General features: G+C 35.4%; 1 protein-coding gene across 15 annotated transcripts in view; it reads right to left on the bottom strand.

The window, feature by feature from the left end:
* ADGB (androglobin) overlaps positions 1–14,769 on the bottom strand; it is a 100,946-nt gene that overhangs the window by 67,598 nt on the left and 18,579 nt on the right. For 3 of the 15 annotated variants that reach the window (XM_086877576.1, XM_086877577.1, XM_086877572.1), the window contains exons 3-9: positions 14,567–14,659; positions 12,304–12,375; positions 10,818–11,000; positions 8,246–8,360; positions 6,908–6,994; positions 4,806–5,014; positions 1,045–1,158 (exon numbers count right to left, since the gene is read on the bottom strand). In XM_086877576.1, the coding sequence (XP_086733702.1) occupies positions 1,045–1,158; positions 4,806–5,014; positions 6,908–6,969 (385 nt within the window). In that variant the 5' untranslated portion in view covers positions 6,970–6,994; positions 8,246–8,360; positions 10,818–11,000; positions 12,304–12,375; positions 14,567–14,659. Of the gene's footprint in view, positions 1–1,044; positions 1,159–4,805; positions 5,015–6,907; positions 6,995–8,220; positions 8,361–10,817; positions 11,001–12,303; positions 12,376–14,566; positions 14,660–14,769 lie in introns of all 15 variants that reach the window. The other 12 variants (XM_086877578.1, XM_086877573.1, XM_086877575.1 and 9 more) reach the window with 6 other exon arrangements.

Raw genomic sequence — 14,769 nt, 5'->3', positions numbered from 1 at the left:
CATTTCCTATTCCACACCTACAGTAAACCAAACTACATTCCTGCAATATATTTTAAAATTTACTGCTGTTTAACTCATTTAGTGGTATGTAAGGTAGGAATTTCAATAAATATATTTGCTGATGAAAAACTACAATCTTAGCTTGCTGTAGTTTAAAATTATTGAAACCACTAATTTTAATCAGGATTCAAATCAAGCAGGAATACCATTTATGTAGTAAATTTCATTTTTACTTTTAAGTTATTTCCCTTAGGAAGATGTTCTACCTATTCCCACCTACTGATTTGCAACAGCAAATTATTCCAGTTAATAACTGGTTTTTGCTGCTAGTCACATGGAAATGCCACTTGTATCCAAACATAAGCAATGCCAAGAGCATATGAGCTTATTATACATTTGTGAAGATCTTCTATAGTTTATGCTAGTAAATTTGAAATATCTTAGTTGATTGTTTAGCTGATTAGTATTTAACTGTGGTTTAAAATGCATTTTCTTGGGTTTTTTTTTTTTCAACATTAAATATAAATGCACAAACAAGAATTTGCTTAATTTTTATATTCTTATTAATATATCTATATAGGAATTAAATTCATCACTATGTATTTCCTGGATGAAGATTTAAAAAAAAAATTAAGATTTATATCATGAAGAAAGTTCTAACAGGTAATTCTGCCCCACCTCCAGCTCCCTTGCCCTTTGACAAAGAAGCATTCCTGCTTTTTCAAGTTGCAATTTTGTGTATAAAGCGGATGTTCAACAAATAAATGATGAAAGAGGAAGAATTGTTTTTTAAACACAGAACAACTGTAAGACAGTTTGCCATTAAAACAAAGTACTGCAATATACAATTCTTAATCTATGTTGCAGATTAGGTTAGAATGACTTCAGTATCTAATGTTAGCTATAAATAACTACAATTAAAACAAAATAAAAAAAGTAAATATAACCTCTGCCCAGTTAAGTTCAAAACCAAATTAAAGCAAAGCCTTTTGCTTTACATAAAACTCCTGTTTGTATTTTTAGCTTCAAAATAATAGGACTTACTTTCATTTAAGTCCTGAAGGCCTTGGACTTTTTCTGAAGACTGAGGAGCTACCTTGCTTTTTTCTTTCTCTCCTCCTTTTTTTTTCTTTCCTACTATTTTCTGCTCTGTTTTTTCTATTAAGCAAAATAAAGATTAAATATTTTTCTTTCTCAGATAAAAACTTGCGGTCGTCAAATATCATGTCAGTGTAAATGCTCTAATAAGATTTTAGATAAATTTTAAAAACAATCAACCACAAACTCTTTGAAGTCAAGAGATGAGATACAATAAGAAGCTAATGTAATTTAATTAAAATAAATAAAAATAAAAAGTAGTCCTTAGGATGTAAATGAAGATTTACTGAGGAGGAGCCAGGAAGGCTGTGGTCCCACCTTTTAGTTATTGCACAACTTTTATGTCTTTATTGCAATGTAAGAAGTCATTGTGCTTCTGGCACTGTGCCAAATATGTTCTTCATGTCCTTGTTCTCATGCATCAGTAATTACAAAAAAAATTCACATAGACAATGCATAGATCCCTAATGGACATGGAAGGAGAAGGTCTCCCACAGTCCAAACATTCTTTGAAGACTTAGACTACAGGAAAAGGCTATTTTAATGCAAAAAAAATAAAAAAAAATATAAAAAAATAAAAAATAAAAAATAATAGAATCATGGAATGGCTTGGGTTAGAAACGACCTTAAAGATCACCTGGTTCCACCCCACCCTGCTCTGGGCAGGGACACCTTCCATTAGAGCAGGTTGCTCAAAATCCCATCCTGGCCTTGACCACTTCCAGGGTTTGGACAACCAGGCTTTCTTTGGGGAACCTGTTTCAGGAGCTCACTATCCTCAGAAAGAATTTCCTTCTAGTATTCTGTTGCATTCAGCAGCTGCAGGATCATGTCCAGAGAAGCTACAGTTACCAGCGACAGGCACAAGACACCAATGAGACGGGCTTCTGCTCCTGAAACCATTTATTCAGCACAGGAACAAACTCAGATCCAGAGACAGAGAGCCCCGAACAGAGGCAGGGTGAGAGGTTTTGAGGGACAGAACCAGGATGGAGTTCAGGGTCAGGGGCCACTAGGAACACAGCAAGGGAGAAACCCCAGGAGCTCAACCCCAATCAGAACTCTGGGGCTGGCACCACACCAGGGTCTGGGGTGGGGCAACTCTTCCAGGGCTCACAGGTACCAGCCCCTGAGACAGAGGTTTAGAATTCACATTTCCCAGGTTTAAAGCCATGCCTCTCACTTTAACAATGCTTATCTGAAACTAAATCTTTGCCTCCCTGGGTGGGAGCACCTCACAGTATTGAATCTAAACCTGCCCTCTGTGAGTTTAAAGCCATTCACTCTTGATCTATCGCTACATGCCCTTGTAAAAAGTCCCTCTCCAGCTCTCTGGTAGGCCCCCTTTAGGCACTGGAAGGTGATCTAAGGACTCCCTGAAGTCTTCTCTTCTCCAGACTGAACCAAACAATCCCAGCTCTCTGACTGCCTTCACAGGAAATGTTCTCCAGCCCTCTGATCATCTTAGTGGCCCTCCTCTGGACTCGTTCCAACAGATCCATGTCTTTCTTGTCCTGGGACCCCAGAGCTGGATGCTGCACTCCAGGTTGGGATCTCACGAGAGCAGAGTAGAGAGGGAGACTCACCTTCCTCATGCTGCTGGCCACACTGCTTTGGATGGAGCCTAGGATACAATTGCCTTTCTGGGCTGTAAGCACACACTGTTGGCTCATGTACTGGCTCTCATCCACCAGATCCTCCCTGTCCTTCTCCACAGGGCTGCTCTCAGTTCTTCTTCCAGTCGGTACTCATGCCTCAGATTGTCTCAATCCAGATGCAGCACCTTGCACTTGGACTTTCTGAACCTCATTAGATTCTCATGGGTCCAATTCTCAAGTTTGTCCAAGTCTTTTTGGATGGCATTCTTTTGCTCCTTTGGGTCAACTGCACAACAAAGCTTCACAGCCTCACAGAATCACAGAATGGTTGAATTTGAAAGGGACCACAGTGGGTCATCTGGTCCAACATCCCTGCTTTACCAGGGCCATACTAGAGCACAGGATTGTATCCAGACAGTTCTTGAATATCTCCAGTTTAAAGCCATTCCCAGTGAGGGAGAATCTGCAACCTCTCTGGGCAACATGTTCCACTGCTTGGTCACTCACACGGTAAAGAAGTTCTTCCTCATGATCAGATGGAGCTTACTGTGTACCAGTTTCTGCCCATTGCCTCTTTTCCTATTGCTCAGGACCATGGAGCAGAGCCTGGCTTCATCTTCTTGGAACCCACCTTTTAGATACTTAAACACATTGATGAGGCCCCCTCTCAGCTGTCTCTTCTCAAAGCTGAACAGACTCAGCTTCCTCCGCCTTTTCTCATAAGAGATGCTCCAGTCTCCCAAACATCTTCACTGCCCTCTCTGCTGGACTCCTTCAGGAGCTCCATGTCTCTAATATGCTGAAGAGCCCAGGACTGGACACAGCATTCCAAATGCAGACTGAATAAAAGGACAGGAACAGCTCCCTCGACCTGATGGCAATGCATATCTTAATGTATCCCAGGACATCCTTGGACCCCCAGCACACTCTGTTGACTCAGGGACAGCTTGTTGTCCACCAGGACCCCCAGGTCCTTATCTCTCATGGTGACATGGGGATGGCTTTGTGTCATCCAAACATTAATCCCAAATGTCAACAAAGCTTTCGGCTGAACAAAGCTTTCAGCCTCAGAGTTGGAGATTACAGAGCTGTATTGTGACACAATGGTTCCCTGATTCTTAACTATTTCTGCTACTAATAGAATTTTTAAGTCTTAGGCAAGATTAAATTTACTTAGTTTTCTGGGAAAAAAATAACAACACCCTGTTGGATGAATGACAGAACTGTTCCCAGTGGCATGTCTATTTCAAACTCTGAAATATCAACCGCACTGATGACTGGGTCGAAATTATAGCAGGATTTCCTAAGAAGAGAGAATACTACCTCAGCCAGGTATCTTCTAAGACTTTTATAACATTTTTGACATTGGGACATATTATTGGGGATTCAAAGCGAGGAAGTCAGAGATTTTTCCAAAAATCTAGGAAGAAATAGAAATTTTAGCATATGATTTGTACTCTCCAAAGGCATGAGAAGTGTTGTGAAATTGTACCCATGCCTTCAAGTTAAAAACAACTACTAAGAAAACTCTGTCTCAAATAAAAACAATGAAGAATAATATACTGGAACAAACAAGTTTCTAAATCTATGGTTTTTTCATTTAAATGTAAATAGGATTAGCAGCTCTTGAAGGAAATGATTGCCTATACCCAGTAGCATAAAAGAAAAGTTGCAATAAATAAAAATGCAGGTAGACATTAGAATATATTTGTCATAACTCTGTAGGTAATCACAATTTACAACAGCCATTATGAAATGTATAATTAATTGATGGCTAGAGAAGTGTTGCCTTTGGAGAAACTCTGATCTCTCTGATTGATATCTTTCTGCGAGGATCCAGACTCTAGAGAAATGGCTGTGACATGGAGCTGAAAAAATCTCCACCAGAAAGTGAAGCTATTTTTATAAAATAAAAGTACTGCTTTTAATGAGTTCTATAGCTAAACAAAAAGTATTTTGAATCTATATCACTGCAACATGTTCAGTGAAACAACAAACTCACAGAGTTGTATGTGGCAATATATGCAAAACATACTTATTTGAAACAGAGATGATGTTAACCTTATTTATGCTTGGCCTACAGAGATTAGGCTATGTAAAATTACAAACCTTTGGTAATGTTATTGGTTGTCTCTGTTTTCTCAGTTGTATCTGTCAGCTTATTCCTAGATGAAACTTCACTTTTTAACTCTGAATCTCTGGTCTCTTCTGTTTTTGTGTCATCCTGAATAGTGTAAAGTTCTGGAGCCTTCTCTGGCAACTTGAATTCTGGCACAATCTCTTTCAAAAAGTCCCAAACTTTGTCCAAGTATTCAGGCCTTTAAGAGAAAATACAAATGTAAATGTCAATGGTAGGGACATTTCCAATAAGAGAAGAAAGTGTGATTTTCATTTAGACAGCACTATACCACAACTGACAGTCCAACTCCAAAAAATGCTACTGGGTTATTTTAGTAGATAAAACACACTCTGTATCAGAAATATTTCTTGAGACAGCTTATGGAAAGACCCATAAAAAAATGAGATGGTGATTAGAGATGCATGCAAATCAAGCATCCTTTCTCAAGATTTTTAGCAGATACAAGTTGTGGCAGAGGAACTTGCAGACCCCTTTACAACTACACCGTATAGTACTGTGATTCTAGCTCTGTATATTAAAAAGCTTCTCAAAGGTACTTCTAAACTGGAAAGTTTTTGACATGACATAACAGTTGTAGTCATGGTTTTTTTCCACAGAAACTCAGCGATTCCAGAAATAATCTCAAACAGGGTCATGAATGAGTTTCATGCAAGCTAAATGCATTCAACTTGTTTTTAGATAAAATAAGTGATTGTAAAATCAGCTAAAGTCATCTTATACTATCTATCCCGAAGACTCTGTAATATCCACTTTTTCATATTCCATGATATAATATCTTTGTAGTAAGTGAATACTAGTTTTGTTGAAGTTGTAAAATTAACTACAGAAAGAAATACAATTTAGGCTACTTAGATTTTTAAGTTTATGAACTAATACTGTAGAACACAAATATATCAAAGACCCAAACTGCAAGTATAGCTTAAAACATAAAAATTACTGAAAAATAGAATAAAATATTCTTTGACTTAAATTATTTAATAGTGCAATATGGTTATAAATAAACAATTATATCTAAATAAATTGTATATAAACCATAAGTATTTGTTATCTATATATTCATTCGAATGTAGATATCAAAAGGCAAAAAGGTATAACTCAAAGGAAAATGTCTAAATATTTAGTGTTGGTATTGGGGTGATTCATTTAGTAAAAAGAATGCCAAGCTGAAAAGTCAGAATGTTTTTCTTTAAAAATACAAAATGAACATAAAACACACAGGAAACAAGAAAAATGTTATTATAGGAAGGAAACACTATTTTTCAAAACTAAAAGTCTGCCAACTGTTACAATTTAAAGGGCGGGAATGTGGATGCTAAATGCAAAAAGCAGGCAGGGAACGCAGTGTCTGTGTGGAACTGTCACACAAGGTTCTCACTCTGGCCTGAGAAAGCATAAGGAGGAATCTAAACAGTCCTTGAAGAAGGACAACACCCTTTTGCAGGTGTTGTTTAGATCCTTGTTGTTTACTTGCAAGAAACAGTCAAGGAGTGGTGTTCCACTTGACCAATGATAGTGATGTGTTGGTTTAATGACCAATGTGTTTTATCTCTCAGACCTTCTTGGACCTGTCTATAAATGAAGATCAGAGATAATAAACTTTGCTGTCTTGTACAACCCACAAGAGAGTCTTCTCATTGTTTCTAATATAGTGTGACACAGAAACCATACTAGCTAACATTGATTACTTCCAAATTCATGACATACATTTTCTATGGTATATACAGATATAAAATTATTATTATCAGCAGACATTTTGCAACTGCATACTAAATTAAACATAGGTTTCTCTAACCTTTTTATCATCACACTGTTTAATATTAGTTAAATTAATTCTATGAAGATTAGGCATCAGCATGATAAATAGCTTTACAAGAAACTGTATGACTTACAAAGAAAAACACAATAAAATTGCATTTCTCAAAGGTACATTTCTCAAGTGCCTGAATTATAAACCATTCACTTTCCAAAACTGATGGTGAAGGACTTTCAGGGCTCAGCTTTATTTTCATAATGCCTTATAGAATTAAATATTAAACAACTAACACATAAATTGCTTAATAAAATAACTTACTGGAGAGGAATAACTTCCGGTATCCATCCAGTCAGTGTTTGTATAACTGTAAATTCCTCCATCTCTCTTTTTCCATTTTCATGTATACTATAAGACAAAAGCAGACATTTTACAATTATAATGTAACCAATTACATTAAACCCTGTAGTCTACATTGCTTTCTGTAGGATTAAGACCATACACAGAATAGTTTGATGAAAAACAAGTCATTACATACAATTTTAGGAATTTTCCAAATCACTGCTGACTACTCCCCTACAAAGTCAATGCCTTTGCATCAGGTCCATTATTTCAGTATTCATTTTCCCTCTGGTACAATGGCATTTTTTTCAACTTTGTTAGCAAGCATACTATGTAGACTTGCACACAGCTGCAGGGCTGGAGATGTGGGTTTGAAATCCCTTGCACTGAAACAGGGATATGATTCTACAGCTTGCATTTCCTAAGCAGCTTCTCTCACCCCCAGATTATTGTAAATAAGCTGGTTCTACTTCCACTCTAGCAAAGTTCACTCTTTCAAACTGACACTCGGCTACTCTCTGAAGAGATTTCATGAGAGGACCAAGGCCAGAGATGCCAGCATTTGCATGGTTAACCCTTGTGCTCCGGAGAAATACAGTATTTTAATCACATTTCTGCAAACAAGTTTCTTAACAGGCAGCTCTAGGCAACTCCTTCGCCTGAGTAAGCATACTTTAGATGACTCTTCCAACAAACGTAACTTGGCATGAAGAGAACAGGGAAGCTTCACTACCCAGATGAGTGTTTTGAATTATTTTCTCAAGTTTATTCATTTAAACTCTTGGTGTTTATTGCTCATTTCATAGGAGCCTGTAGCCATAACTTTCAATCACTGCATTATAGGCTACCTTCTACTTTTCGGGTCAGTTCTAGGGAAGTGATTATTGTACACAATAGAACAACTGTAGCAAAGTTATCAAAAGCAGCTCACAAAACTCTACTTTCAGTATTGGCGGAGTCAATACTAGTCAAGGCTGACAATTTCACAGGTACTTCTGTTTGGTAGAAGTCATATGTGAAGTTTTCAGGAATAATGTCAAACAAATGAAGAAAATCATGAGAGTACTCTAGATTCTTTGTAAGTTTTCTGTGAATAAATTTACAAACACATCTAGAAAGGAAACCCTGCACAATCTGTAGCTATAGAGGATTTTGTTTTAGTGATTTACAGTGCCAGCTTTTGGAAGTATATAATTGTCATTATAAAATATTTCCTATGTATACTAAATCAACCTTTTGCTATTACCATGTGACTTCACAATACTAACCAAAAGTGAGATGACAAAACATACCTCGTATTTGCTAACTTAATTATACCTTTGGACAGCAACATTGGCCAAAGTTCATTTTGGCAGGTTGTAGCTGGTAATAACAAATTCTCCTCTTCATCGAAAGGCATAGTGTCGTCCACAGTGATCTTCCTCCAACAACCCTGTGACAGGGAAAGGGGAAAAAAGCAGAAGGAAAAAAATTAGTTTGTGAGCTGACAAGTGAAGAGTATGTAAGAGAACTTTTAATGCATTTCCAAGAACCCAATTCTACTGTACTTGCTTTATATCACAGATGGCTTTAAAGGAAGTTCTTACATAATAAATGAGAAGTATGGAAACAGCATTCATAGCACCTTATTACTGATCTGAGTTATTTGTTTCAGAGATTAATCTAATTGCTGCTATTTCCAAATGTATTTCATCTCATATATGTAGTACATACAGCATGTGCATGCATTCATTGTTGTTTCTTCAGCTGCCATGACAGATGTCTGAGAAACATTGATGATTAAAAAAACGCTTAACCAAGATAGCAGCTTTTTAAGTGCCTCTTTAGGTCTCAGTCTGGAAAATACTAGTGATACAAGCAGTCCTTTTTCTTTCCTAAAAACTACCTGGGGATGTTGACTGCAGTTAGTCTCCTGTTAAGCACTACAATAAAAAAAAATACCTCTATTTCCCGGATAAGAAACAAACAGGTAAGATGAAGTACAGATATCTCCAATACCAGATACTTCATTAGTAAATTGAGCTAGTATTCCACAAAATAATCTTGTCAACAGTACTCAAAATAAAAGTCTGTCCTAGTGATGAAGATATAATAGAAAATAGGTGGGCCAATAGCAAGTACTTCTGTTAATTCACCCACAAAATGATGAAGAATGACCAAAACACTGAAGTGTCCCCCATGTGCTACTGGAGAGTGCAAAATTACTGTTGTCTTCTTGCTTGAAACTATGGATTCAAGCTGAAATGACAGCTGATTACTGCTATGAATTCTATAGGCCTAAGGAGAAAACAAATTTAGGCCAGAGGGCAAAGAAATTAAAAAAGCATAAAATAAGCTATTTGTGATAAGAACAATTTTGTGGCAACCAAAACAAAATATTTAAATTTCCCTAGTTTGAAAAGGACCTAGTCAGTGATATGATCACATACCTCCTCTTCTAATAATTGCTGAAGCTTACTACGTGGGGAGAACAGTACAAGTTAATAAGTAAAGGAAAAGAGAGTAAAGAAATTTAATAAAAAAAGTGGGACAGGTCTACAGATGGAAAAAAGTGAGAAAAAAATTCACAATTCAATAAGCCTCAGGAATGCAAAGTGAAAGTAGAATGTGGGGTATAATTTATATATTGTGCCAATTATGTGAAAAAAATATTATCCACAGGTTTGATGTCATACACAACAATACCTTCAGGACTCAATGCAGAATATTAGTGATATCAGTTCATTATTCCTCCACTTTTTTCTCTGTTTTTCATTTACTTTTCTACTTTCTCCTTTCTCTTTTGTAAAATACAGCTGTATACCCAGAGGGAAAAAAAACTGAATACAATTCTTTGTATTCAGGCCCAAACAAAAAAAAAAAAAAAAAAAAAAAAAAGAGAAACTTGACAAAAAGTGACAAAAGTGACAAAGAAAATGAAGCACACTGGTGACTCCTGGATATGCTTTAAAATGTAGTCTTTTACCACATGACTACATAATATCTGCAGCATTAAATTCACACACAGAATAATGTCCTCTGCTGAGGAAATTGGACAACACAATTTATGCCTTCTCAAACTCATGCAACCCATTTCTATATGAATATAAGTTATTCCACATGTAGAGGCAGCAGTAAGGAATGAGGAAAGCACACACTTGTAAATCTGTTAAGTGTTCCCCTTGCAGAGAAGGTCACTTTCAAGTTGTTGTTTCAACTGGTAGTCTCAAAAATATTTTCAACTTTGAAACTGCAAGTTTAATAGGGGTAGTTATAGGTCTTAGCATGCAGTGATATTTCTGTTTCCAAAAGACAAATGTAATTGAAATAACTCCAACAACATAGATAACTTTTAGATGTCAGTTCTTTTATATGTCATTATTTCTTTATTAAAATGAGGTTCCATATGCAATTAAGTATTTCCTGTCAATTGCAAATCTGTTAAGAAGTTATTCTCTGTTAACTTTAGAAGTCCTTGGGATGTTCTAGTTTAACCAGAAAATGGCTCTCACACTGGAAGTATCCATCTTTAAATACACTTAGATACAAGTATCTCTGTAAGGTCAGTCAACTGAATTACTCAAATATAAAAAAACCAAAAAAAATTATAGCCTAGTACACCAGAGGTATGGGTCACACGTCTCACTCTACCAAGCATTTCCATCAAACCTACAAAACTACAAAAATGAAATATTGCCTTTTCAAGTAATAACACTTTCATCAAGCCACAAATTGTACAAAAATCACATGAACTGTAAGAGGCATTTTAATTAACAAGCATCAACAATTTTTCAGTTTTTCTACTCCTAAAAATCTATGTATTTTCAATAATAAAATATATGTCCACTAACCATTAAAATTTGCTATGCTAGCTGCATCATATTTTACATTGTTGGAGGAAGCAACTCACCATCCAATAAAGTTTCAATACATATTTTCCAAATTTATTGTACAGTGGTATGTTTTCCTTGGTAGCTTTACATAAGGCATAAATGTGTTCCCAAGGTTTCCAAACAAGTGTTTCCCTATTTAAGGAATTTTCATTATATATCCTCCAGACAGCATAGATTTCACTTACAATCCATCTCATCAGCTAAAACAAGAGAAAAATAAAAAAAAAAATTCTTTTCAAATAATATATTTTTGAAAAAAAGTCAAGTTATATTATAATGATCAAAGAATAAAACAGATTCTGTTGTAAATAAAAAAGTGACATAAAAATATAGCTATGGTTTAATGGAAAAATTAATTTTTCTGTTACAACTTCCCCTAAAATCATTACAATACCTATCTACAATAGCACAAGACTTCATGAAACTAAGTGAAGACACAGTATTAATAAAGGTATTCATCATTTAACAAAGACAAATGAAGAAATATGATCTTAAAATAAATTATGTTACAGAACTTGCAAGTTGTCACTTGTTTAATTGCTTATTAAAAGCCAGCTGCTAAAAATTAATCTTGCCTTTAATAGTCATTATTTGTACTCAGTTAAAGAAATCATAAATTATTAAATGTACTTAGTAATTTTTAAGACTCAAAATAACAGCTTTAACTAATCATGCTTTACACATGTGCTTTATAACATGCAGATTTCTGATGCATGCCATATTTTCATAAGTATTACTGAACTGTTACAATGATTTATACAAACTGGAATGAAAAAAAACTTTTACTACAAGAAATTGCCCTAAAATTAATTAGTAGTTCTATGGATGCTCCAAGAAACTTGTCCTAAAATAAATTAGTGGTTTTGTAGACTTCAAAATTTACATGGCCTGTCTTCTGGTGTTTCCTCCCTTATATCTTTGGTGCTGAATTTTGAATATGCTTTGACATACTGAATGAAATAGAAATTACTAAGTAATTATATTCAGTAAGGCACTCAGATGCCATGGTTCCACCTGGTTTATATTTTTCCAAGACCTGCAGAAATTCAGTAAACATTCATTTTAAAGCAATAAATTCTGGAGAGATGGAAAAGACTGTCTGGGTCACAGATATTTGCACACACATGCAGACCCACTAGGACTTCCAGAAAGTTTGAATAAAAAATATGAATCCTTTCTAACATAGCCTTTATTTACTCTTTTTGTTAGACAATATTATCCAGTAGTAATTACCCTAGTTCATAGACTGCATATGTACGTTTTTAAAAAAGTTTGGAAAACCTCTTACTATCACTGATTTTTCAAATTCTAAAAAAGGTGAATTCTAATTATAATAATCTAGGTCATTTCCTCACCTTATCCCCTACATTCTTTTTGTACTTTAAAAATATCTCACAATTAATTTCTTCTTTGTAGGAATTTGGAGTGAAATTCAAAAAGTTAAAGAGATATAAGAAAAAGGAAATATTTTTTTTAAAGGGACATTAATTTATTTCCACCTACCTCACAACAAAATATGTGCTCATTTGCTGAAACAAGGTCAAATGAGGTTTCATTTTGGACTACCACAGGAACCTAGTAGAAAGTAAATTAGTTAGGTCCACAGCTAAATTATCTGGAAAAAATGAAATTAACATTAGCATTTAACTGCAGTGAACATGCAAATGTTGGACATCTGGCAAACATTCATTACACATTTGAAAACTAGAAGTGATCATGTAGATGTTTTGGTATTTATTAATGAAACTTCCTTAAAATATAAGTCCAGAATTCTTAAAAAAATATTATTATTTTTACCAGAAGATTTAAAGAATATCAAATTTAATAATCACATAAGTAAACTGAGATGCTCTTAATTTCTTAAGATGTTAGCAGATCTGCATTTAAATCATGATCATAACACTGTCTCATATTTTGACATTCCCTTAGCCACCCACCAGGGTTCACAGGGTTCAGTTAGACAGTGCTATTGTCTGAGCAGTGACTTTATCAAACCTTTGGCTGCATTACGTAGTGTTCATGACTATTTCCCTCTTGTACAGCCCATTTCCTTTTTTTAAGCAGTTTAGTAATAACAGACTGGGATTGCAGTTTATTGAACTAAATGTATCTGTGCCTCTCATCACATATTGGTGTTCATTCTTGATTCTTTGCTTACCACACTAAATAGGCATGTTTATGCTTTCTTTTATAGTTAAAATATATCAGGTAACAATTAATTATTAGTAGCCTTTCATGACTTGATATTTGTATTTTTTTTAATATAAAATCTCTGGTAATCATTGCTTGTTGATTCAAAATATATTGGACCAGAAGAAGCATCAAAGTTTTAATCAGGTCCTAAAGAAAACAAACATTTTCTTTATAGTACTCTGGAGATAGATTTTAAAAGCTATTTTTAATTCAGATACATTTTTCCATGACTGCCAGCTCTCTTGCTGTCATATTTCAGATACCTCCACCCAGTTTATGCATTTTGGCAGCATATCCTATCCAATCTTTTGGTCTCGTCTATTACTCCTCTGACCTGCCCTTCTTCCTCCATTAAAAATTAAACTTAGATCTGTTTAGTGTCTAGTTAATAAAAAATGGAATTGACAAGCTGACAAAAGGAAATCTGACAAGCCTGAAAAAGTTGGAAGGGTGGTCCAAGTGTTTTAAAACTTCAATAATTCATCTGAAGTAAATCACATAAACTCTTAGATTAGTAACAGTATTGGAGAACACTAACCATTGAAATGGGAGGCTGTTTATTTTCTCTGCAATAAATTTTAAAATTAAACTGAATAACTGCTATGCATAATTTTAAAATGTTATGGTCACCTTGCAGACAAGTGCTGTCAAAGACATGGACATGTACTCTGTGCAGCCCAGAAAAGTATGATAGTTGAAGTGTAAAAAAGTACATTAGTTCTGGTAAAGTTAGTTCATGGTTTCATGACAAATATGAATACTTCAGACACCTGATCGAGAGAAGCCTCATTTGGAACATACAGAAATTTTTCTGCCATGACAGTAATTCTTAAATCAGAAAGAAAGAATACAAATTAAAATGAAAAGGCATCTCTCCATCCAGTTGTCTTCCAGATGAACACGGGAGTCAAGAGATGAAGTAGATGTGGGAGGATGACACTACCATGATGTTTTGCACCAGGAAGTGCTGGTCAATGGTGGTCTTATCCCATTAATAATGGCTCTCAGATTCTGTATAGTATCATTGAGAATGCTGTTATTACAGCTAACTGTGAGGAATGGAGTTAGTATAGGTAATCTTATGTCCTTTCAGACGCTGGGAAACCCATGCTGTGTGCCATCAAGCAGGCCTCTGATTCATTTATGCAGCATTCTCTGCAGTTTCCGTCCATTTTGGTTTTACTGACCTATGACACAATTTGAGCTATGAAAGGATATTCTTACAAGAAAACAACTCTGCTCACAATTTCTGCTGTAAAATGAAAGGATATTGAGGAACTTGCTGCTGTGGTTACATAAAGCCAAGGAGATGGAGGTGATGTAATTGCCAGTAGGGATCAGGAGCTGCCTGCAGGCTCTGCCATTAGCGTCGGCTGTGTGAGCTCATCCTGTGCCCAGGGATTCTAGCCCAGCCAGCCGTGTGTGAGCACACACCTCATCTACACCAGTCTCCAGGAAAAGACTGACTGTGTGGTCAAGTAGCTTTTACCTGTTGATATCTGCTAATTTCACTCTACTTTTCACAAGTTAGATAATTAGCATTTTTTTCATCAGGACCTTTCTTGTTTCTTACCTCTTTTGTTAAAAACTCTTGTGGACGTTTCCATGAATGCACTTTTAAAGATGCTGGCAACCTTATTTTCCCTTCAGGGTCATCAAATCCAGGCTACATAAAATATGCATGAACAAAAATGTACCACTTTTAATAATTACAGTATTGTATCTTCTGTGAGATTTAAAACAATAAATTGTTCAGAGGATAATTCACTTAAGGAG

Source organism: Cyanistes caeruleus, chromosome 2 (genome assembly GCF_971803275.1).
Source record: "Cyanistes caeruleus chromosome 2, bCyaCae1.hap1.1, whole genome shotgun sequence".
Classification (NCBI taxonomy): domain Eukaryota; kingdom Metazoa; phylum Chordata; class Aves; order Passeriformes; family Paridae; genus Cyanistes; species Cyanistes caeruleus.
Note: the sequence above shows the minus strand (reverse complement) of the source record. Positions and strands in the feature narration are given on the sequence as shown.